The sequence below is a fragment of the Myripristis murdjan genome, chromosome 14, assembly GCF_902150065.1.
Source record: "Myripristis murdjan chromosome 14, fMyrMur1.1, whole genome shotgun sequence".
NCBI classification, from domain to species: Eukaryota; Metazoa; Chordata; class Actinopteri; order Holocentriformes; family Holocentridae; genus Myripristis; species Myripristis murdjan.
The window spans coordinates 23178729-23204095 of NC_043993.1; the positions used below are offsets into that span (position 1 = coordinate 23178729).

The following is a 25367-nucleotide window of genomic DNA, read 5'->3' on the forward strand; positions in this document are numbered from 1 at the left end:
TTGATCATAGTGCATGAGCAGCAGGAAAAATTAATTTTCAGCTGAATCACAGTGCTTGTTGGCATATCTTGCCCAGAACTGCAGTGGGATTCATAGTAATACAGTGCAACAGTATTGGCAATAGTTTTGAAGGTGACTAGTGTTAGGCAGATACTATAAATTGATGTGTAACAAACTGACTGTTCTACATTAACTAATCATTTTTCATCATTAATCCATGTATGATATCAACATTAATGCATCAAAGTGTGTATGGATGCTCATGAAAGACACAACACAGACAGTTTAAGTACAAATATAGACAGAAAAAACATAACAAATTTGTCAAAGCAGGATGCCGTTCACTCGTTCTTTTATTGTTGAAAGGAAGACTTGAAGCAGAAGGTCTGACGATTAACCAGGATAAGGCACTGCCTGTTACTGTATGATTTAAAACAGCAATCATGTTTTTATTCTAGTGGATTCCAGGTATTTATACATAATTTACAAAAAAAATGTGCCTACAATCTAATTACAAATTTGTCTTTTACACATAATGACATGTTTCAATGAAAATTTCAAATTACACTAAATTCATCAATGCTGTCCTTTGAATCACAGTACTTCAGATGGTACATAATGTATAAAAAAAAGCTAATCAAAGACCAGTATAAAAAAGGTAATCCACAGTAGCAGTGACTGTGCATGTTTGTTTAATGGCAGATACAGGTACTGTAAGCAGAAATGGACAAAAAACTAACCAACCAACAAACAAACAAACAAACAAACAAAAAAAAAAACACATGAAAATGTATCTTGGCACTTGGTCCTTCAATATCAAAATAAAGAACAAAATATGCGCAGGAAGAAATGTATTATTACTAAAATACATTCACTTTGTACTTGCAAAATACTGTGAATAAATCTTTGAAACTCCACAAACAAGTAACATCCTTCTCACTGCTTCACGCCTGCATAAAATCTGAAAATATGAGATAAAATTTTGACTGGATGCAGTTTATTCTCAGTCTGTAGATTTAAGGTTTTCAGTGGCTGCAGAATTTCACACTCTCGATCAAAGGATTATATGGGTATTAGAAAGAAAATGATATATGTTGAACAGGATACCCTGCAGCATTTACCCCTCAAGTCTGACTGCAGGCGTTTCACGAGGCCTATAAGAGACTTTACAGGCTCCTTTGGGTGCTGCTTGATCCAAGTGTCTCGTCAGGCTGCTTTCACAGCACTGAACTGTTCAAGGCCCAACCCTGCGTTTTCAAATTGGTATTCTCTCTAAACAAAAACTCTTTGAGAAGTATTTCTATATTTTCAAAATACAAAAATACGACACCTGAAAAATCCAAATTGCAAAATACACAGAAGTAATTAGAAACATAATTCAAACACGTGTATTGGAGATACCACCCGTCCAGGGCAGGGAGTCAAGTTTGACTAATTCTGCAAAGGTTAACTGAGGTTCTCTGCGCATATTTAACATAACTATGTCATTTTATTCATGAAATACTGTCATGATCTCAAAAAGATGTCCTCCTCGGTGAAGGTGAACATTCTTGAATATTTAAGTTCAGAAAGCAGTTTTCAGCTTTCCAGATCACTTTCATAAGAGTTAACTACACCTCAAAATGTGACTGCCTGTTACAGTTTCACTCCTTGTCCTGGGTCAGATTGCTTGAAAAGATCTTCGCTGCATGGGCTACATCAGTGCACAAACATTTTATATTTGATTACATAATATCAAACAGCATTCCTCACTTATAATCCAAACTAAATAGATAAAGATTAAACTTAAATTATGCTAACCCGATTTTAGTTTTGTGGTGCCCTCAACAGACATTTTCTTTTTCAACTGCGACAGCCGCAATCATGAACGGTCAGGATGATGAACATGTGGCGTCAGATTGTTTGTTTGATCATATACAGCCAAATAAGCTTAATATTATAGAGGAGCTGAAAGATTATATGAATAACTTCCTCTTGTATCCCTGGAAAATGTATTAATGATACCACTGTGTTTACAGAATGACAGAAATGTGAACGGACATAAAACGTCAATTAACTGTCCAGGATCCTGGGTGTAAAACACAAGGTTTCCATTTTAAGGAGGATTTTTTTTTAACTGTTATGATGCCAACAAAATTGCACATCCATTGACAGGCTCATGTTTTTTTCCATCAAGTGAAGAATTTACATGAACTATACAGTAGTAGCTTCAGCACAATGCCACATTTATGTAACAACGTCAAGTAAAAGATCTCAAAATAAGGTGCATCGTCCCCAAAATATCTGACAATTTCATGTGCGGGTAGTGTGTTGGCAATCAGTCTGAACTTCTCAAAATGTCTCCAAAGGTTCAAGGCACTGTCTTTTGTTTGACGTTACTGGTGTATTGTGCTCTTTCTGGATGAGAAGTGTTCGCATTGTGCTTTCTTTTGTGTCCTTTGTGTATTGTGTCACTGATGGCGCTGGCAAACTAACTTCCCCCTGTGGGAACGATGAAGTAATATTACTACCTCATTACTGTACTACTTCCCTTCCACCCCTCAGCAGACACGACACAGTTAGAGGCATGAAAATGATCCCCACCCCCTAAAAGCAGCAGTTTAAGGCCACTGACTATAATATCCAACAGACATACTTCATTTTAAAACAACTGATGGTAATCATCTGTACAAAATCTCTTGTAGTGAGGAGGAGGCGAAAAAATAATGTAATCCTTGTGTGTGTGTGTGTGTGTGTGTGTGTGTTTGTATGCAGTATGTGCGAGTGTGTCTTTTGAAGCACAGAGGCCATGAAGCCAGCTGATAGTTTATATAGACCATTACACGTATGAAAACTGAAGATTAGTGAATAACGCTGGGAAAATGTGTATAAATTGCAAAATTACTTAAATTCAAAACTGTTTTTGAGCTAAGCCCAATTATTGAGTGAGATCAGTTATTTTCAATTACAATAAATACCTCCTAACAAAAATCAACACCCATTTAGAATGAATCTGTACTTGAAAAGTAAATCACTATTTAATTGTCTGAGGAAATAATTTTGTTGCCAAGATAACAGTAACAGCTCTCTCATTCAGAGTATTACATTGTGATTATTCAGATTATTACATATATCAGGATCGTCGTCAGTGCAGTCTGCCTTTAACAGGCTCTTGGGTATAAAATCTCTAGCCAGCCAATAAAGTTGCAGTGGTCACTTGAAAAGAAAAAATGAAATAGCAAGATGCAGCCTATGTTTTATTTTTTTACTAGAACTAATTAGCATGAGGGGAAGCTTGTTTGTATACATGATTGTATAGATGATGATTATGTTTTCCTTGGTCACGCTACCAAGTTGATTTGGTCTACAACCTCTTCAGAAAAAAAAAGGATATATGTGCTTACATTTTAACTGGAATTCATTTCGGTGTGAGAGGTAGCACCAAAGTGTGATCTGAGAAAGAGTGAGGCGTTGTCAATGCAAACTGATTTATAGATCTTTAGGCATGCAAGAACAGACAAAAAGATTTTCTAAATTAAATTGATCTTTAATATCTCTTGTGAGTTGGGTAATAGATGATTTGTGACAATTGTGAGATTTGGATTACAGTCAAAGGAGAGAGAACGCTGCATTAAACGCTGCACACACACACACACACACACACTTCAGAGTCATTTCCTTGTACAGATTACAATGAATTTGGTTTGAAACTAAACACATCGCAGAAATATTATTTTCTTTGAAAAAACAGCCTTGTGCTGTGAAGGGCCGTCATGTTTGAATATGTACAGCAGAAACCTTGCTACAGGCACATTTTTAAAAGTGAAAGTGGATTGGTCCAGAGCCTCTTATTTTGACATTCTGTATGATGTCATGTTACATAAATGTGACATAAATGTGGAATGAAGTTTTAAATGCTTTTTTCATGGGCCAGGAAATGTGGCATGAGCCTTTTAACAATATGCTACGCTAACATCTTATCAGGAAAATATTACTAATATCACTTATGTCCCTTTTCAACCAGTGACTCATCTAAATTTATAATTAGGAATGATTAAATGTGGAATTTCCCAGATCCATACCTGTACATTGAGCTGTACTTCTCATTTTGTGGATCTGACTTATTTGGGTAGAAAGCACATAGCTCGAGTGAGGCAGGACTGCAGTCTAGGCGGAGCGGCCTTGGTGTGAGTGGACACATCACATACATTCAAACTCATCAATGCGCTGTTTGGTGTTGCCTGACCGGATCTGTCTAAGGGTCTTGTACTTGTCCCGTCCTGCTCGCACATTTTCTGCGTGGATGATGTCGTTGACGGTTTTCTTGGACTCGTCCCGAGCGTTGGCCAACTCGGAGCTTAAAGCCTGGAGATGCAGTGAACACAGCATTAATAACGGATTTCATACCATTATATGACAATAAACACATTTTTTTTTCCAGCCAGGTAGGTGACACAATTTTTCACATTTTGGGTGGTCATTATGGCTTACTGGTTAAAGTTAGGGTTAGGTATACTGATTATGGCTCACATTAGAATGCATATTACAATACATCACAATGAATATTAAGTCAAAAAAGACAAAACTAATGCTATATAACAGTACTCCGATATATAAAATCACAGATGTTATCTGGTGTTATATCACAATAACTGTATAATCACCCAGCCCTACCTCAGTGCATGATTTTTCATACTCTTATGAGAAGCTAAAACAAGTTAAAAGATTTGTTTATTTGTAAGTGAGACATAAAAATGAATCCAGAAGTGCTACATACAATTCGAAAAGAGTAATTTAGAGTAGCAATTTAGCCATTTTCACATAGTACACATTATTTCCTTCTAATATATGCTTGAATTAACATCCACGTAAACAAAGTATGGGCGTGATGAAAGTGATGAAATGTCCCAAAAATTAATTTTCAGTCTATCGCTTCGATGTTTGATACAATAAATCTTAACATTAATGCCAACTTCCTTCTCTTTCAACCAAGTAAGCACTTCTTGCATCACGTATAGATGTCTGTCAAGGTTTTCAGTCATCCGGATCAAGGTTATCCAAAATGGATGACTAAAAGCTACAATTTGTCGATTCTTGAAGTTTCACCTTTCATCCTTCTTCAAGCTTCCTCAGTTCTGACAAACTATCCCCAAAAATGACCCCACACAGTCATTCAGAACCAAAGAAGCCTCTTGGATGAAAAGTGAAACATCTTTACGTCCTGTTTCCCTCAATTCAACCCTCCTTGGACTATCATGCTTAGATATGAACAAAAACTCACAAGTAGATGTTTCTGCACACGTTCGTTCTTCTCAGCCTCGGTCATGCGCTCTTCCTCGCTGCGGTCCTTGTACGCTGCAGCAGCTGTGAGCTCAGCGCTCGCCTCCGCGCTGCTCTCGTCGTTCTCGTCATGCTCATTCTCTGCATTCACAGGCTCCTGTGCGTGAGCCGCCATCATTTTGTTTTTGAGCTGGTCTTTGGTCTTCTCCAGGTCCTCCTGCACCATGACAGCCTGAGGGAACACACAACGTTAATGAGGCGATTCTTTGCCGTGGTTACAGGCCTACTGGAATGAGGATGACTGATCCAAATTTTACATTCAGTCAAACAGTCCAGCATGTTCTCCTCTGAATGTAAAGAGGAGCAAATGGCAAGATAAACTCAAACAACTAAAATTAAAATTGCCTTCAATTATATTCATTTATGATTTTCTAAGCAATAATCATATAGTTATATCCAACAGTTATATCCAATATCCAATACAATAGGTTCCTTGAAAATTCTGAAGTGCATGTTGGCAGACCACCATGACTGCATCCTGTTTATTTCAATTTTGAACAATGAAAGGGTACACATTTAATATGAAGGCTTGAAATCATGTGGTATATTCAGTTTGCAATTATAAGAAGTTGCATATATTTTTTACTATGTGCAGTGCAAATGTTTGAAGTATGTGTATCTCAATAGACTGATATACATTTTATGGAAAAGCATACTGAAAAAACAAAAGAACACATCACTACTGGCTTTTGCAACATCATTTACATTATTTTAGGCAAGTTAGAAGTCATTTTAATTTGTCATTTTTCTATTGAAAAGACAGACAATCCACCGCAGCCATTCAGCATGAAAGGTATGAAAATGTGCTTGCACATAATGCCAGTGCTGCAAAATAAAAGGAAGTGGAATCAAAACCACTGACCACGGTAAACTAAGGAAATGGCTTCTTAAAGACCTGCTCAGAAAATCATGCCAAGCATTGTGCGTTTCCACTTCTCTGCCACTTTTCATCCATTGTCTTGTTTAACTGCTCCTTTGTTTTTTTCGATTTCTTTATTGCTTGGATGATTTTAGTGTTGGATATGTATGAATGTTTATTAAAGACAGTTTGCACTTACTAAAAGATGCTATGGATAACAGCCAATAATGACTAAGACTGGAATTCCAAAATTACACAACATCTAGAGACTACCTCATTCTCTCATGGGTCAGAATATCACAATGGGGCAAAAGAGCTGAACAGGATTTCCCTAGCACAAAAACAACTGCCATCCCAAACAGCATGAGTCACACTGCCCACAGTAAAGGGGCTGGACTGGCACACATGGTTTTTACCAAAAAAGACATGAGGCTAGCTCAAAGCCTTCACTCCTCCCCCAAAAACACACACAGACACAGACACAGACATAGACGCACACGCACACACACACACACACACACATACACAAACACAGCCCCAGGAATGTCCTGCCTCATTCTGTCCCGGGAGGAGTTATTTGACCAGCAGCATAGCCGCCGATAATGACGTTTAACTCGTTTCCTGCTCATTTCACATTCAAGTGCACATGTGCAGTGTGATTCTGAATCTGCTGTGAACAACAAGCAGGAAACAAGGTGAACATCCCTGGAGATTCATATCCTGATGCTCTGCCTATCTAATTAAAGACAGCCATATCTAACTGTCCCCAGTCTTTCACACACACACACACACACACACACACACACACATGCACAAACACAAAATCTGACTATTAGAGAATCATATACCTTTTGTTGCCACTGCACTGCCTCATCTTCCTTCTTCTTCTTGGCGTCCTCCAGCAGAGAAATCTTTGAGGTCAGGTCAGCCAGCTCTGTGGCCTGAGGGAACAACATTTTCCTTTAATGTTCTTGGTATAATATTTGGTTGAAAGAGCAGACACACATCCACACATTTTTGCAGTTTGTTTCAGTTTCAATGGTATAACCAGGCAGTTAGTTACTGACAGAAATGTTATCGCATGATGATACTGGCACATCATCAGTATTGGATGATAAAGGCTTTAAAATGAATTTTAGCACATCAAGTATGAGAAAAAAATCCAATATTGTGTATCCTTTATGGTTTACATAACCCAAGTTGAAGTATTTTTCTTATGTTGCCAGTGAATGTGTACAGTTTAAGAATGTATTTTATGTCTTCAAATGTCAATGGGCCATCACAATAAGAGCATGCATGATAATATCTTAATAATAATATAATAATATAATAATATGTTAATTCCACTACAGGAGACACTTGATGTTCTCTGCAATTCGGTGCAAAATAATATGTGCATATATCGGTACTGGCAACTGGCCAAAAAAGAATCCAGTATCATGCTTCCCTTGTAATGTCTGCCCTTTGTTTTTGGTGTGAATGGGTGTGACTGACCAAGTGCTCTTGGTTCTTCATCTGGTTCTCAGACTGCTGCAGCAGCGCCGTCTTGGCGTCCTCAGCACCCTTGAGCTCGCTCTCCAGACGTTCAGCCTCCTCCTGAGCACGTTTCCTCTCCTGTTCCAGCTCCAGGGCCTTCTGGGTTTGCTCCTCCAGCTCTGTGCACACACATTTGCACACACACACACACACACACACACACACACACACAGATGCACAATGTTGAGTAATAAAAATGATTACTTTCATTCTCCATGGAAACAAAACAAGCCTGGGTAAAATGCCGACAAATTACCCACCTTGTTGGGCTTTCTTTGTCTGCTCCTCAATCTGTTTTAACCGCTCCATCAATTCCTCCTTTTCCTTTTCAATTTTCTCCTTTTCTTTCTCTGCAAGCTCTCTTTTCCTCTTTTCATTCTCCAGCAAAGCCCTAATGAAAACAAAGACAGTACACATGGGGAAAAAATAAATTAGAAAGTAATTTGCATGGTGGGCAAATGATTTTCCTGATGGGCGTCTTTGTTTGGTAAAAGGCTTGTTAGCACTCTAGCACTGAATATTTTGGGGGGAATTTAAGGTCACTGATCACCACATTAAATGCAAGTTAAAACTCTAGCTTAAGTACTTTGTCAAAAGGAACAAACTGTGACCTGAAAGTTGAATGATGGTTTCTCTTTACATGTTAAAGACGTCTGGTAGGACATTTTGTGTCACACAAAAAGGATCTTTATGAAAAACGCAGACTGATCATTCAAACTTAACAAGTGAGCTGAAATGAATATGTAAAGTATTACTTTTTCTCATATCTTATGAGCCTTACCTTTCCATCTTCTTGTGATTCTTCTCCTCCCGAGCCTGAGCCTTCATCTGCTGTACCTCGATGGTGTCAGGTTTGCGGCGGCGCATATACAGCTCATGGTTCCCCATGCATAGTGCCAGGATACGCTTGTTGATGCGAAGTCGCGGGGCATAGAATACAAAGTCCTAAAATGAAAACATTGAAAGTTTCTTTCAAAGGCAATACACTCACTGGCGAATACAATGATTTTACAACAGTCCCAATGGGCAACTTGTATGTTTGTTTATTTATTTTTTACAGGATGACCACTATGAAAGGGTTACATACGGGTGCTTTCTTGTCAATTGGTTTTATCACAAATTTCTTGTCATTGAAGGAGATGTTCCTTATTTCACTCCATGGAAATCCAATTTTGGGTGTCATTCTGTGGACAATTCAAAACAAAAACTTCGGGTTAGTTGCATTGCATGTGAATAATGGCAGAGGGAGTTAGGGGCCAATAGTAACCCTGTCTGTCCCAACTGTTTACACAAAGGCAGGTCCAATAATTAAGTCACTGTATAATCACTCACTTGTCGTTCTGTTCATAAATGTTGAGTCCCAAGGCGTCCACTCCCAACCAAAGCTCTGATCCTTTCTTATTCTTTATGCTGAAGTAATTGACTCCATACATCTCAAGATCTTGAGCAATTTTCAAATACTCCATCATGGATTCCTCTCTGTGTCAGAATAACAACCCACATATCAACAACAAGATCATAGTTATGACAAACATCCATGTAGACAGTGTGACCACCATTTGACTGTTGGCCAGTAGCAGAGTTTGACATGGGATGCTGCAGCTCAGAGGGGACAGGCACTGTGAAGCAACACAGTCAAAAACAAATTTCAAAGTAATGATTCTGGATGTCTTTAGGCACAATGGAGAGGTTTGACCCTCACACCTCAGTACTCAAGTAATTAGCAGTGACTTCGGGAAGGAATGAATTTAAGCACATATTCATCTTGAAATGTGATCATCACAGTGAAACAAAGGGAAATACAATGCATCCATTGGCATAACTTTGTGTGGAAAACACGCCGATCTTCATTACATTGTTTCACACGTTACTTTTCTACCCTGAAAAGTGGGGTGAGTGGGGATTTTCATTTAGAGAATGAAATGCTGAAATTGTGTCAGAACTGAATGGAAGCCACCTTGATCTACAATCCCATAAGCTGCTTTCCACTGTGTGATGCTTTAGACGTGACAAAAGCACATCTTTGCATTTCTCCATATGCCGTAGTAGTGTTCATTGCATTTCAATCAAAACAATGCAGTAAGTCAGGCCAAAATGGAATGTAATCACGGTCCAGCTGCAGTCTTCTACTGAACTCGGGGTGTGGTTGAGGTTATGGGGCTTGCAGAGGGATTGCTAATCATGATTCCTACTGCAGTCAGCAGTCTCTTGTCTTGTAAAACTGTGGTCATGCCAACAGAACTTTGTGAGTGTGACTCCATATCTATTTGGCATAACATAGCTCTGACAAATTAGACCAAACACAATGAGGATAGAGTTATTTTGATTCAGGAATGCGTCTGCACTGTGAAGACACCAGCTGACGTGCAACAAAATATAAAGTTTGGTCAGCAGGACCATCATTTCACAACCAGACAGACTGTCAGCCCTCAACAGTCTGTAAGACTTGGCATGTTTCCTGCATGTCACTAATGAAAAATAATGTCATGTGTGCATCGCATTTCTCTTCATTCAACTGTTAATCATTGCATTTCAATGCGGCATGAATTCCTCTCCATATGAAAGCATCCAGCATAGCTGTCTTTTGGCCAGCCACCAAATGGGTATGTGTGCCAGACGAGGCACAACGAGGAGACAGATAATCATGTTCAGCACCAAGGAGAGATCCCTCAGGGTGCAGCGTGCACAGTGGGGAGCATCATCCTCTCTCTCTCGCTCTCCGGCTTTGTCGCCATTCAGCTGGAGGTGGGGAAGTTGGGCCATAAAAGTTAGGGGGCCAAAGTCACAGCTGAACACCCTGATGACTGTGAAGCTCTGTGGCTGCATTTAACACCCAGGAAATATCACATTGTAGCTGCCTGCTGTTTCTGTGAAGGGGAATTTCCCGTGTTGTGGGACTACTGACATACTGGATGGATGGATATAATGCTGGGCAATATGGCTGTGAATGTTGTCATTATAAAAAATAAAAACAACTAAATAAATCAGGATATATATATTTATCTAATTGTGTAATTCAAGTGTGTTAATTGTGTAATAATAATATATTTAATAACCTGAACTAAATGGTAAAAAACAACAACAACAACAAAAACAAGAAACAAGCAAGAGTTTATCGGTTTTAATTTCAAAACCATAATTAACAAATGCTTGTTCTTACGCTTTTCCCAATATGACCTAAGCGCAGCAGAACACTGGCGGCCGGCAAAGTAAATGTGGAATTTTTATAGCTGACATGTTGCAATAATTGGTCAATTGCAGCTATTTAAACATCTTAAAACTGTTATTTTGCTGAAAGGACATGTTTTAGACGGTGTGCTTGCTGTGTGTGTACTGTACAGCAGCACTCTTGGCTAACTGTAGCTACGGCAACCTTCACTGTGACGTAAGTAATACAGTTTTGAACACAATCAGCACAAATTCTCCTTTGAAGGTACACTAGGAAAATAAGGCTGAATTATCTATTAAGGATGGCAGAAACTGCAGTGGCCAATTACCTTTTGGAGCTCGAAATTTTAGTTTAGATAAGTACTGATATTATTTTATCATCCAGCACAAGATGTATCCATCAGTAAGTTTTTAGTACAGTAATCCACCAAATGAAGACATTTCGGTAGATATTTTAAGGTTAAGTGTGTGAAAGGTCCACTTGACTAGTACTTTTTTCTCTGTGTGTGTGTGTGTGTGTGTGTGTGTGTGTGTGTGTGTGTGAGTGGTTACCTCAGCATGCCCTTGTGTTCTTCGTGCCACACTTGAATCCTCTCCTCCCACTGCTCCTTGTTGAGTTTGTGCTGGTCCAGCACTCTGAGAGCATGAGACACATGAGTGTAAGAAGTCATCCGGAGAACAACGTCTCATAACAACACACTGTGTCTGTCTGACTGCATCTACTGACCACATAATGTAATAACTTGTAAAAATGTAATAAAATGTACCGGCAAATCAGTCAAACATGTTACACAACCCGTTAATGTAATTATATCACCATATCACATTAACCAGCCACTGTTAACGTCATAAGGGCTGTAACATAACAACTTTTAAGAATAAACAAATATAAAAACTCGAGCTATTGGTCAATATTTACAATTTCATAATATGCTACTTCCCTTATAACTAACAACTGCTGGTTAATGTAGTAATTTGATGCAATTACATTATCAGCTAATCCATTTAAATTGCAGTTTTTGTTAAATTCAACCCATTTACATTGCTATTTTATTACCTTTTGACAAGTTAACGCATTATCTGGAAGTTAGTATGATATCAGTTGCTATAGGCGGCTCATTATTATATAAGTAACTCTAAATAATATTTAATCACTGTGACATTTTATGCTGTTCAAACTAAACAGAGTGCCTCCTGGCTCTGTTATAAATATCTACAGTCATACAATAGCCTGGTCCCAGTTGGGATTTTCAACAATATCATTCTTCTGTTGAAAACAACTGCAGTTGCTTGGGGACACACAGTTTGAAAAATTTTGGCTGACGTAAAATAGCATGGAAGGTAAGAACAGGACTGAGGACCAGTTATTAACACAACAAGCTTGAGCAGACAGGTCTGTCAGCTCTAATGACAAAAAGGGGCATCAGTGAGGAGGATTTACCTCTGAGGCAGCAGCTTGTCACTGGACAAGTAGCCTGGTGAGTGGACATCCTTGTTGTAGTCAGCATACTTGGCCTGCACCGCGTAGGAGGCCAGGAGGACTGCTGTCTCTGGAGGGCAGTAGATGTCATCGTTCAAGATGCCCTCCTTCACCTGCAGGAAGAACAGCCGCTGCGTGGCCTCCTGGATCAGCTCCTCTGAAACATCCTCAGGGAAGAACTTGGCACGAAACTTGAACAGCAGTGGGCTCTCCTTCCTCACATCCTGGGCTGTTACCTGTGACAAAATGCAGCTCAGGTTAGTTGTAGAGGTTGAAATTAGATAAACAGGCTGGATCAGTTATGAGAAGTCACTTGGTTTTGAGCCTAAGTAACAAAGAATGGTGTATTGATCATTAATACATGAATATTAAAGAATTCACCTTCTTATTGAGCTTGAGCCATGTAGAGAAACCCTTTGTATCCTGGTACTGGAGTCCAAAGTACCACACCTCCCGCAGTCCAATTGTCTTAACAACCTTGAAGTGACATAAAAGTACAATACAATTTTTTGTTTTGCCAAAATAAATTGTACACTTTGCTCTGTAGTGGATCCATGAAGTGAACCATACACAGCAACTTGGAAAATTATATTCCTCATACTATCTTCTGCTCTATCTGCTTTTATCCCTTGACTTTATAACTCCCACTGCTTTAGAATGAAGTCCACAAATTATACATATAATACAATACAATACAGTGATACATATAATACATATAATACATACAAACAAATTGAAAAAAGAATTTAAAAAATCATACTAAAATTTGAAAAAAAAAAAAAAAACTGTGTGTCTGTGATGCTAGGCAGAAGGTGGGGAAAGGCTCAAAACTGACAAAAACACATTTTTCTCTAAACTCGATTGTATGCCCAAGTAAATCTTTAGATCTTTAGAGGTAATTTCCATATTCAAATCCAAAGCAATACTTGTTTGCGTTAAATACACAACACATTTTACAGTGATTGTGTAAAAAACATGACAATAAGATTGTTTGTGATACCATATGTACTTAATTATACAAGCTAAATAACTGCAGTTATTACAACAGTGAATTAAACTGCAGCAGGAAACAGCAGCCTGTGGTCTGACTCTAAGTGGATGTAATTTTGACAGAAACTTTTTAAAATAATATCATGTACTTATTAAATCCTCTCTCGAGGTGATTATTACATGAAAATTAAAACTAAAATCATTGTTTGATTGCCGATTGTCTCTAAAACTCATCCATAATGTATTTTAGATAATTTGTCTATGAGGTGAAGTATGAGTAAAGGCAGGAAAAGTAATAAAGAAACTTCAGGACAGCATGTCTCAGGAAAGTAGAAACAGCTAGATGGCACTAAAGAAGGTTTCCACTGCCAGCTGAAATTTGACTCAGGTCTGCTGCTATACTGATGTATATAACACTGCTGATGGGAAAACAGTCAGCTGAGCAGACAGAAGCTGATCATACCTGGTCAAAGAGTTGCTTCCCTGTTGTATTGGGCTGAATGGCGAACTCCAGTTCAGCATCCATTGTGGTGACTCTGACACTGATCTGTGGAGGAGAGACGAGGTGAAGGATGAGTAAGACTGACACATAATGGGCAGCGAGAGAACGATCTTCATAGACAAATAAGTCTTAAAATGAAAATATGAGAGGCTCATGCACTTTCCTTTTGTAAAAATGATTGGCCAATTTACATTAATAAAGACAAATTTGTTAACTTCTGTCCACTTCTTTGAGCTTTCCATGAGAACAGGAAAAATGAGAACAGGAAAAAATATCTGTTTTGGGATGGATTTTCAGCATGTACCGTTTCTTCCCAAATAATTTAACTCCATGTAAACACCTCAAACACAACAAAGCCCTCCCAAACTGCACTCAGCGCTCCTGTTAAAACAAACACCGTATTTGGGTGGCTATGGGTTGGACCATGCCCTCATATGGAAAATACAGCACATGCATGGTACACTGCAACATATAATGGCTGGTACTAAGACAGAGAGAACTGTGCTTTTCTTCATTATCAATCATGTTCATTTCAGATAGTGCATCCTGTACTACTGCAGCAAACCTGAAGAGGGTGGAAGGCATAGTTTCATAAGAGTCAGAGTTGTCCAACACCCTGCCTCCACTCCCACACCCCCTTCCTTATATGGTTCTTGTTTTCACAAAATATGCAAGAAACAGACAGAAGTTCACACAGAGAACACATTAATTTAATAAAGCACGGGGGGGAGGGCTTTTAAATATACAATCTGGTATTTATTTCCCCTTACAAACTCTGGATATCGGGCATATTCACATATGTTCTTGAGGTGTTCAACTTTAGATGGAAAATATTTGCCCTTTTTGGAGCCTCCTTAACCCATAAAACACAAACACAAAGACCTGCTTTAGTTCAGCGTTTGCACTAATTGCCAGAGTTACCTAAATCTTTTACTACCACAAAGCCATGTAACCTGTCGGCCTTTGTCCAGCCTTTGTAAAAACAGCTTAGTCAATAATTTTGAGTGAAAAAGTAGCTTACCATAATTGTCATAAAGTTTTATTTTAAAAGCCAACGCCATAGTGGAGTGATGGTGTTTAAACATAGGATGCCATGCTGTATTTGTGGTTTGCTCCTAATGTAGTTCAGCTGTAGTCATTTTCACATCAACAGCAGAGCCATGGGAAGGCAGAGATTTATAATGGTCTATCTATCTATCTATCTATATATCTATCTATATATCTATATATATATCTTAGTAATTCCTTTTGAGCAATATTGTGTTATTTTTGTCCAATTCATATCCCAAAAGGCTTGCGATTCGAACTTGTCCAAACAATGCTGAATTAAAGATGGTCAGCATTGAAAGGCAATATCTATCTCTCTATGTAAAGACATGAAAAGGCAGTAAGCCCATGGGAAGGACAAAGAGGTTTTGAATAAAACCATGCACAAGCAAAGGGACGCCCACCATGTCTGAACAGGAAGAGCTTGAACCCATGCATCACAGCCCAAGGGACAATTTTACAGGCTGAAACAGGCCGGTTTTGAAAATTCATACAGCCGAATCATCACAGGATTGTGGAAAGTATAACTTTAGGTGAGGTGAAAACAACACTGATCACGTCTCTTTCTGTGCAACAAGTATGCCAATCTGACGCCGTCTCAATATAGAACTTATCTACAGGAAGTAACCACATCCTCTGGTGGCTGGGCCTTGTGCGGCAGCGCTGCTAAACACTGAGCTCTCTTGAGAGTCGCCTACATCCTGTCATGTATCAGGCAACCTGTCAGTCTTAACTTCTGCTCAACTAACTATCCCGGTAGAGAGACATAAGAACAGATTATCCAAAACAGGTTTCACTCCCCTTAAGATAACATACTTCTTGATGTGTTGTTTTTTAAGACACTTCTTTAACAGTGTTATTTACTCAACCATGCATAGCATAGTAAACTGACTTGAGGTAATTTCCAGCAAATAATTTAATTCTTTACTTTATGAGCTAACCATGTAGACATTTTTAGTTTCTCTGTCCTCTCAGAGATGACAAAAACATCAGCATGCATGTCTACTGGGAAATAACTGTGCAGGCTGAGGCCCACGCCTGGCCTGAGCCACAATGGCATGCATTATTTCCTCGTTGTGCGGCTGATTAGAGTTGCGTTCTTTCCCATTTGTGTCAGCAGGACCCCATTTACTGCTCAGGACACTTGCCACCCTGCAACTTCCTGTCATCACCAGCAGCACACAAAGAGCTGCAGAGAGTGAAGTTAGGGTTAAAGTGAGACCTGTGCTAAACCTCAGTGCAGATAACAAAAGGTCATCTTGGCGTAGCTCTCTTTACATTAACATTTATGAACTTGGCTGAACAAAGATTAATTTGTGTAGCCGAGAGTCGTGCGGGGGGAATTAAGTGGTTTCTTTTCTGAGTAAAAGTGCCCGATCTTGCATAAAAGGGGAACTACAATCATACAGTTTCTGCCGGGTTAGGGTGTGTCTCGCATGGCCAGAACTCAAAAACACTTAACACACTATTATTAGCACATGCACACAACACCCCTCTCAGGATAGGCCCACATGTTATGTTTCCATTGCCTTACTCTTGCAACAGAATGTCTTCAGTATAAATGGGATTCAACTTTTAAGAATCTATAAATTATTTAACTTACTGTGCATAGTCTACTCACAGACATACTGTAGTGTACAATCTACATCGTGTATCTTAATAAAATCATTTTCAAGCAATATTGTATTTGCTACTTCTTCTTGACAAGCTAAAAGTTTAATGCCTCAAGTTAGAGTTGAATGAGCTTTATGGCCTGAAGCTTGGTTTAACTACAATCATGAGCTCCACATCTTAAGTGGGAATCAAACAAAACAAAATCAACATGAGGCACAATTAAGTAAGAATATGTTGTACGAGAGAAGAGCAAATTGAGTGTTATGAATGCTGTTATTAAAAAAATAAATTTTAGAGACTAAAAGAGGAACATCCCACTAAAAAATTATTTGCATAAGAATTTTCAGCTGTTAAATGCAACATACTTTGCCGTATTTGTATTGATTATGTATTTGTCTTTTGGGCTCTGCTGCTGCAACTCTTCTGTTTCCTCTCAGGAATCTTTAGAATATTTTGTCATCTTCATACGTTGGCCTAATAACTCGATAAAACATGATAAAAATTATCTCAGGGCAATTTTCATCACAAGGTACAACATATATGGTGGATGCTATGCCGCCCAAAATACAGTATTTTTAGAAATTTTATTTATTTATTTTTGTATGTATGTATGTACATGTTTTTACTGAATTTGTTACAAATTACTGGAAGAAAATGTCTATCTTAATATGAAAACTGTCTTAGAATTTGTAATGAATGTCTACTAATACATTTTTATGCATTAGTAACATAATTATCCAATGCCTTTCAACATCAAGTTTCAAAATAAGTGAGCTATCACAGAATTAAGCAGCATTTTTTGGTGGCACAGATCCCTTCCACCCTTTATGTGCCTTTGTACCTTTAACTGGGATACAAATCATTTGTATAATTTATAAAATGGTCCCCCAATAGCCATGTGTCCTGTTCTTGAGCAAAACTCTGATTCCCTACAAGCATTGTACGTAACTCTATGAGAGTCAGCTTTACTGCGAACTGGGTAAGGGTTAGGAACAAAAATGAGTATGAGTAAGTTTTTAAATGACAGATATTAATTCCTTTAGAGAGCTTCTCTACAAGTTGGTATTGCCCTACCCTTGAGTTGTATCGATGCCATGTACAAACTTTTATTGAGAGTAGATAAATTATGTACTTTATGGGATGTTGTGAGGGCATCAAGGAAACAAAGCTTGTTTTCATTACATTCCCTTCTATCTCAAGGAAAGGGGAATTACATACTTCCCATGTATTAATAATACACTTCATTTATACAGAAGTGTTCTAAAAATAATTACAAAGTGTTTTACAGCCAGTGAAACTGCTTTACAAGCTAAGAGAATGACAACAACTGTGGGAAAAAGAACAACAGGAACAGTAACAGAAGTGAAGAGAAGTTGGTACACAATAAACAATAAAAAACAATAACAACAACTATTAGTTACAGTCAAGAGAAGATAATAAATGACAGGTACAGAAGTAAGAACATTATGATAATACATGATCATCCTCTCTCAGTGACTGTTAAGAGCCTGGCAGCCATGGTCTGAATAAAAGTACTGTACGCCTGATCAAATTTTGGAGGTATTTCTCAATTAGAAAATAACGTGATTGGATAACACTAGTAGAGTAAAAACCAACCACAAGGTTTCTGGCATAAGGCTTTAGATTTGAGGATAAAACAGTTCGTTCTGAGGCAGACTCATTGTGTCTGGGCGGCCAAACAGTTCTGAGACATCCTGCCTTTTATATCAGTGAGACACTGACTGAGAGACTAAAGGATGGCAGGATTTGTTTTCACTGGCAGATATAATCATGTGTCATCAGCGTAACAATGGAAGGCGACATCATGTTTCTAGATTATTTGGCCAAGGTGAAGCATATACATAGTGAAGAGAACTGGACCCAAAACTGAACCCTGGGGCACACCGCAAATAACCTCTGCAGAGCAGGAAGAGAAACTGCCTAAATTTAACTCACCAACCCAGTCTTGCAGATGGCCTGTTTTATCTTCTCTGGGCCTATACCATTTAGATCCACCCTGATCAATATCAAACAGTCAAACATAACAGACTTTTGTTTTATATATATGAACAAATATCACATGTATCATATTCTGTAGAAACAGCTTCAGAAGGGGGGTAATGGCAACAGCCTTCATTGAGTTTCCTCATTTGACACAGCCAAGCTTTCAGTCAGAGTCTGTACTGTATATTCCCTCCAATAGAGCTGTAATGCAATAGTCATGATCCTTTCCACACAGCTGACCAACCAAAGCGACAGCCTCCGTTTTTAAACCAAAGAAAAAAAAAAAAAAACAGATGATTACTGGTTTCAGGTAGACTATGAATCCACACACTGACAACCAGAACCAGCTGCCCTGCTGATATCTACCATCTCTTGGGATCCCACACTCACAACTCATCTGAAACATCAATTTACAGATCATATGCAAGAACCAACATAAGTATAATCGACCAAGCAGACAAGAGAAACCAAAGCTGAGACCCAATTAATGTTTGTGCTGATGTTAATGAATTTTCACATAGAAAAAAATGAATATTTTGATTTACTAACCAGGTGCAAAAGTATTTTCCATGCAGATTTGATGCATGTTTAGGGTATTATTATCTAACGACTTACTCTGTGATTTACTAAGCCTAAAACTGCAAATTATATGGTGGCCTGAGCGCCTAGAAAAACAAAATCCAAACTTCTCATCCTGACTGCAATCCAGATTACCGTTCTGTTTTGTGCTACATACCCATCAACAATATACTACAAAAAGATTATGGCTGAAGCGAACAAACCAGGGCACAAGAAGATGGAGGGCGAGGATAAAGACGAAGAGCTATCTCTCTCCAGGCTGGGGACAGAAGACACTTGGGGGCATGGGTCATTCATAATTACTTCCCCAAGACCGCTTTATTTTTACAATATTCTAACATAAAAAAAACCATAGCACATAAATGTTTAGTAATTCAAAGAAAAACATGACAGCAGTGCTTCTTTCATGGTTGTTTATGTGAATTAATGGATGAATAGTCTATGATTCAACTTTAAGTTATTTCTAAATAAGTATAGTAGGCTTATTCCGCTTAACTTCAGTCAGTGAAACTGTCAGCATCCCATGTCAGTTTAATAATTTACCAAATATCATCTCAGAGGTCATGAGACACAGTAGCCTTGTCATATTTTTAGAAAGGAAAAAGCAACCTTAAGTGAAGCAGGACAAAAATTTGCATGACAGGCAGAAGTAACAGTTCAGTGCAGATTTGGAGAAAACTAATCTGCGTTTGGCATGTTGGAATATTTTATAACCTTTTAGTAGATCCAGGCCTATTTTTAAGCAGCTCCACTGGACATTTGATTTGTAAAACTTTCACCTAAAACATTTTCACTGTGATTTGTTCTTGCCATAACTCAATCACAGTTGTAAACAAGGACAAAGTTACTATAATAGTCAATACAAACAGAAGGTCTGTGGTACTGAGTGCCTGATCCTGTTGCTGTTGGCTGCAGATTCAAAGCTGCTCTTCACAGACCAGCCAGAACCAGCTAAAACCTTTATCCCACAACCATACAGGACTGCTGATAACAGACATTTCCCCTGATACACCTCACCAGCTCCTGTCTTGTTGACCATGTGTACTAAGTATATTGTTTTCCTATGTATTTTGTTTGCACTTCGCTGTCTTGATGCTTTTAATAGACAATTTGAGGAAGTGAAGAACAGAATAATACAAAGTAATAATATTATTAAATCATAATAACATTAGGTGAATATTTTTCTTCAGGTTTAAGCACTACAGATGTAAAAACTCTGAAAATATACATAACATTCAATTATGCTATTAGTGCATATTATTGCAACCCTACTTCTTTCTACGTGAGGCAATTTCATTGTTATGGCACTTCACCATCTGTTCTTGAGTAGTGATATTTCACAAAATGCTGGGTGACCATGACCTAAAAATAGTTACATTGTTTTGCTTCCTTAAGCTCACAGACAAATTATCTAAACAACAATAAAAATGGCCTGATAAATGGATGAATAAAGGCAGAGCACTTACTGTTAGTTGTCTGATTTTGTCAAACAAGTTCGCAGAACCTCCCGACATTAACGTATGTGAATAATAAATCCTGAAGTTGAGTTTGTCGTTTGTGTGCAACCTCTAGCTTACAAACTGTAAATCTGCTGTGCTATGTGCTCTACAGACTCCTTTAATCCCCTTCTTGCATACCTCTGGCTTTTCCAGTTTACTATTTTTGTTTTGCCACACTTTCTTACAGGTTTGATCTTGGATCTTTGATCTGGAAAACCAGATCCTTCATGATTACTACATAATGACGTGAAAAGGTAAGTAATGCTAAAGTTTTGTTGAGCCTAACAGATAACAGGTAATAGAGGGCACTGATATTATCATAAACATTATTCAACAGTTGTGAGAGGAAACAGGCTGGTTTATCAAAAAGAACTGTCTATGCTGTAGTAACACTGAACATAACTTTACTATTCATAAAGTACAGTTACATGAGTTAGTTACATGACATCTTTACATTGACTGACAGAGCATTAAATTGTTACTGTAGTCAGGCTAACTCAGCAATATAGGTGAGAGTTGGAGAAAAAGCAGCTGCCTTTTTTTTTTTTTTTTTATAACAAGACCTCTTGAAAGGCATCCAAAAGTGAGATTTTAACACTAAAATCAAAGAGGACACAATGTTGTTTTTGTTTAGTGCTTGAGGGAAAGAATGGCCTACTTATGCCAGTGTGATTACTTTTAATGAAACAAACATAATCTTGACATAGCTCATTTCAGATGAAAAGTTAAAATTTCAAGACACATAAACACAGACTTATATCCTGGCCTGGTTACGTTTATTGCAATGCAATCTGAAGTGCTGCATGGTGACTGAGGGCCACGCTGGGCAGAGCAGAGGGGAGAAGAGCTTCACTGTGATGTGAAAGTCCATATAAGGCTGCAGACTAGGAAATTACCAGAAAGGAACTGATGTAACTGCAGAAACCTTGAGTCACAACATGACTTCCTTGGGAAACTGAAGCAATGCCAAGAAGAGTCCAGCAAAAGCACAGTTTCTGAATAATCCTCATTGTTGTTGTGAAATACCAAGCTTTTCATAGTTAGGCTAACTTGAACCAAAACTAAATTACCATTACATATAAGAAAAAAAAAAAAAAAAACTAAAGCAAAATGAAGAAACTAGGCACATGAAAATCTGAAACTAAACTAAAACTATGGTCTTTGCCTGTTAAAATAAACTAAAAATATTTCAGATATCCTTCTGGTCCATTTTTACAAGTTTTACACATTGCAAAGATAAACTGATACTTTGGAAACATTCTGGCTGGGCCTAAATATCAAAATACTGACACATGAAGCCAGGAAGACAATAAATACTGCACTGTTTTAATCATGAATCCTTGATCAGACCAGTAATGGATGTAATCTCAAGCCCGTGGCAGCTAGCTTCCACAGGGCGTAGACTTTACTGCTGAGTCAGTGCATCTTGCTTCCTCCTTTCATGTCGATTGCCTAGTGCATCTCTGCATGGGGCCAGGAGCTGATGTTTATTACCTCTGGAGGGATTATGAATTGTTGGCCTCTGTCTGCTGCATATTCCCCAACCTCTAGCCTCCCCTAGCTGCTCCAACCTCAGTAACAGTTTGTTCTTATGTTTTTGTCCTGTATGTGTAAAGCCAATTTGCATTAAGTTGTCTCTCCTAACAGAGAAACAACTTATTTTTTTTATTTCCTGTCAGTTTGCAGGCATATCATCATCAACGTCACCATCCAAGAATAACCAGAATAACAAGAAGAATCTCAAATAATGAATCCAAATCCAGATTCCTGAAATATTCCGCAGTCTTTTCAAACTTAACATTTTTCCTGTCTTCAGCCACTGTTTCACTTGACAAAATCTTGCTGCTTCCTCTTGGCCATGTGTGCCCTCCACTACCGATTTCCGCTTTTCTGAGGCTGTAGCTTTGTTACATGCAGATGTGCCTATTCAAATGTGGAGGTCAGTGCAGATGCACTCCAGTGGCCCTGTGCCTAAGAGTTAACTGTGGTTGTTTTGAGGTTCGTCTCCACCCAGCCAGCGCAGTAGCTGCTACACTTCCCCTCTCTTCTTAGATTTTGTTAGTGTTAACTCCACTCTGCCGTGCTTTGGAACAAGGCTTGCTAAACATTGAAGCAATGAGGGGAAAAAAGATTTTAAAAAAGCCCATAATAAACAATAGATTTCAACGTCATTATACCAGTTCATAGTGTTACAGGTCAAAAGGTGGCATGGTGAATTTTGTTGTCATGATGAGGATTTTCAGAAACAGAATCGACGTAACTAAACATCAGTAAATGCTCCATTTTTTTTTATTACCCGCCCAACAGCATGATCCAAGTGATCAATTCAACACCTAACTTGGATGTGATGCAAAATGTTTGTGGTCAAAAGTCTCTCAGATTTTATGCTTTACCGAGTATAGTTTGATATGGTGATGTCTTTGGAGCTTCAAGCTATAAAAAGTGGGCTTAATAGAATTCGTGTGCAATAAATTTACAAGCACTAAAATGTTTGATTTAATTATTGAGAGAAATGGCTTTGAAAATGATATGACCACTATAATACCCTAATGGGCCACTGATTTTTTTTAGTCGTCATTTTATAGCTGCTTGATTGGTGTCTAAATTACTAAACTCCTATGGGTATTGTTTTCTTAATGCGGCCCATGTGATCTGCCCTATACATGCTACATGTTGCTAAATGAATGAATGAATAAATAAAGATAATAATAATAATGGTGCCAAAATGGTTATTATAGTATACGTAAGTCTCGACCTGATCCGGTGAGGCAGCTCTCAATGCTTGCTGCATCTCACAAAGGTCAAACTAAGTGCAAGCATTGTAGACAGTCATTCATTATGATTTTTTGGCACAACACACCCTGTTTTGACTTGTCCTGTACTTTAGACAGTTCATGTTTCAAGCTGCTATTTTCCCTCAAATGGGAAATAGGATGATTATTTATAGCAAGCGATTAATAAAGGCATAGTTCTTAACCGCAGCTGCATATTGGTTTACACAAATCAATAAATAATTTCGACTAGACAGAAATGTCATTTTTGACATGATTAGAGGGTTGCTTTACTGAAAGACTAAAGGCCTAGTGAAAACTTTTTCAAATAGTTTTCTAAGCCAAATATTCCTCCTAACATCAGTCGCCTATATTTAAAATGACAGGATGTTAGAGAGGTTTTCTGAGAAAAACAGTCAGGAAGTTGTAGTAAAACAGTTCCCACGGAGGTTGTAAGTAAATGTCATCCTCCGTTACACAGTTGTATTTGTAGTTTAAGGTACACACTCATTAAGGCTGATGATACGCAAACTCAAAAATCACAATAATTCTAGGAATTTTAAGTTTACGTCCCCCTACACACTGTATCATTTTATTACTGAAAAGATTAAAATAACTCTCATATCAGCAAGGCATAATTCCAGCTACCAGCCATGGCCACGGCCCATGAATGTAGGTTTTTTCAGGATGAACAAGGTGACTTCAGCATCCAAAAGGCTTTGTCTATATGCTTTCCTCCTGCGTGATGTTAGCGGAAAGGATTTTGTTAGTAAGAAAGAAAGTAAACTTTATTTATAGAGCACTTTTCAAAACATCAGTTCCAATGTGTTTCACAGTAAATAATAATATCAATTATAATGCTGTTAGTGTTAGGTCTACATGTGGTTCATTTATTGGCTTTGCAGTCACAGCTCAAGGGTAAAAGTGGACCAACTCATTTCATGGAGGCAAAAACAGTCAAGGCAGTGATATTCTCATTTATGTCCCATCCCTTTTTCAAAAATGCTCATCAGTAACTAACAAAAACACAAGCTTTGGAGAGAGCACAGCTGGGTCAAACAGCCTAAATCAGACATGCCTGCTGGCTGGAGCTCAGTGAAAGGCTTTATAGCTTGCTACTTGCTAGCTGCTGCCGCAAGCGGCAAGCCACACACACACACACACACACACACACACACACACACACACACACACACACACACACACACACACACACACACACACACACACACACACACACACAGGCTTCCGTTCAGAGCCGAGCTGCTTTTGAACATGGAGCCACTTCTGTGATTTCAATGCTGAGGGGAAAGTATCTTCCCTGACAGTCACACGCACAGTAATTCAGCTTATTCCATGTAGCCGAAATGTTACGGCCGCCTTAATGAGCCGGGCTGGGTTTAATGAAGAGAGCGTGCGCGAGCGTACACGTGCACCTAACGGAAAATCAAGAAATGATACAATAAATCCTACGAGGATGATACAAATATGGCAGCTGCCTAAGTGCCCAATTAAGACTTAGGATGATACCATAAGATATAAAATGAGGTGTAATAAGGTGGCTGGGGGCTGCTGAGTAACAGTAGGTGTCCATATAGGAATATTACATATTTGAGAGAGAGAGACACAAACACAGAGAAAGGGGGAGATGGAGAGAGAGCAGAATTTGAATCTGACGGACAGAGATAGTCAGAATAATTCAACCTTACCGTCTTCGGCATCTTTCCCTTCCGTCCGGTTCACAATTGAGTCAAAAAAAGTTAGTAATGCAGACCAATTAACGAGCAAAGGAAAAAACTTTTTCCCATCAGAACAACGGCGCCAATCAAACGCCCTCTCGTTGCAACAGAGCTGGCTGTGTTTTCTAGCTACACGCTTTGTTTTTCAGCGGCAAACTTGTCAAAACGCTTAGGCGGCTAGTTTTTTCTTTGTCTCCCCCCTGAAAGTGAAAAGGACTGCAGCTTGATTTCCTGCTAACGGTACTGTGACTGCAAAACCA

The 25367-nt window shown here is 38.5% G+C and overlaps 1 protein-coding gene across 2 annotated transcripts; it reads right to left on the reverse strand.

Annotated features, from left to right (window-relative positions):
- Positions 1-335: 335 nt before the first annotated feature.
- Positions 336-25340, reverse strand: LOC115371636 (moesin). 2 transcript variants are annotated; one of them, XM_030069097.1, is made up of 13 exons: positions 25078-25340; positions 13816-13899; positions 12744-12839; positions 12324-12598; positions 11435-11518; positions 9047-9193; positions 8802-8898; positions 8496-8659; positions 7975-8105; positions 7673-7833; positions 7027-7119; positions 5261-5491; positions 336-4344 (listed from the first exon to the last, which is right to left on the reverse strand). In XM_030069097.1, exons 1-13 carry the CDS (start codon positions 25087-25089, stop codon positions 4180-4182), a joined length of 1740 nt encoding a protein of 579 aa, XP_029924957.1. In that variant the 5' UTR covers positions 25090-25340; the 3' UTR covers positions 336-4179. The 2 variants fall into 2 exon arrangements, with proteins under 2 accessions (XP_029924957.1, XP_029924958.1); XM_030069098.1 differs by lacking the exons at positions 12324-12598; positions 12744-12839; positions 25078-25340 and having other exon boundaries at positions 13816-13874.
- Positions 25341-25367: the final 27 nt, after the last annotated feature.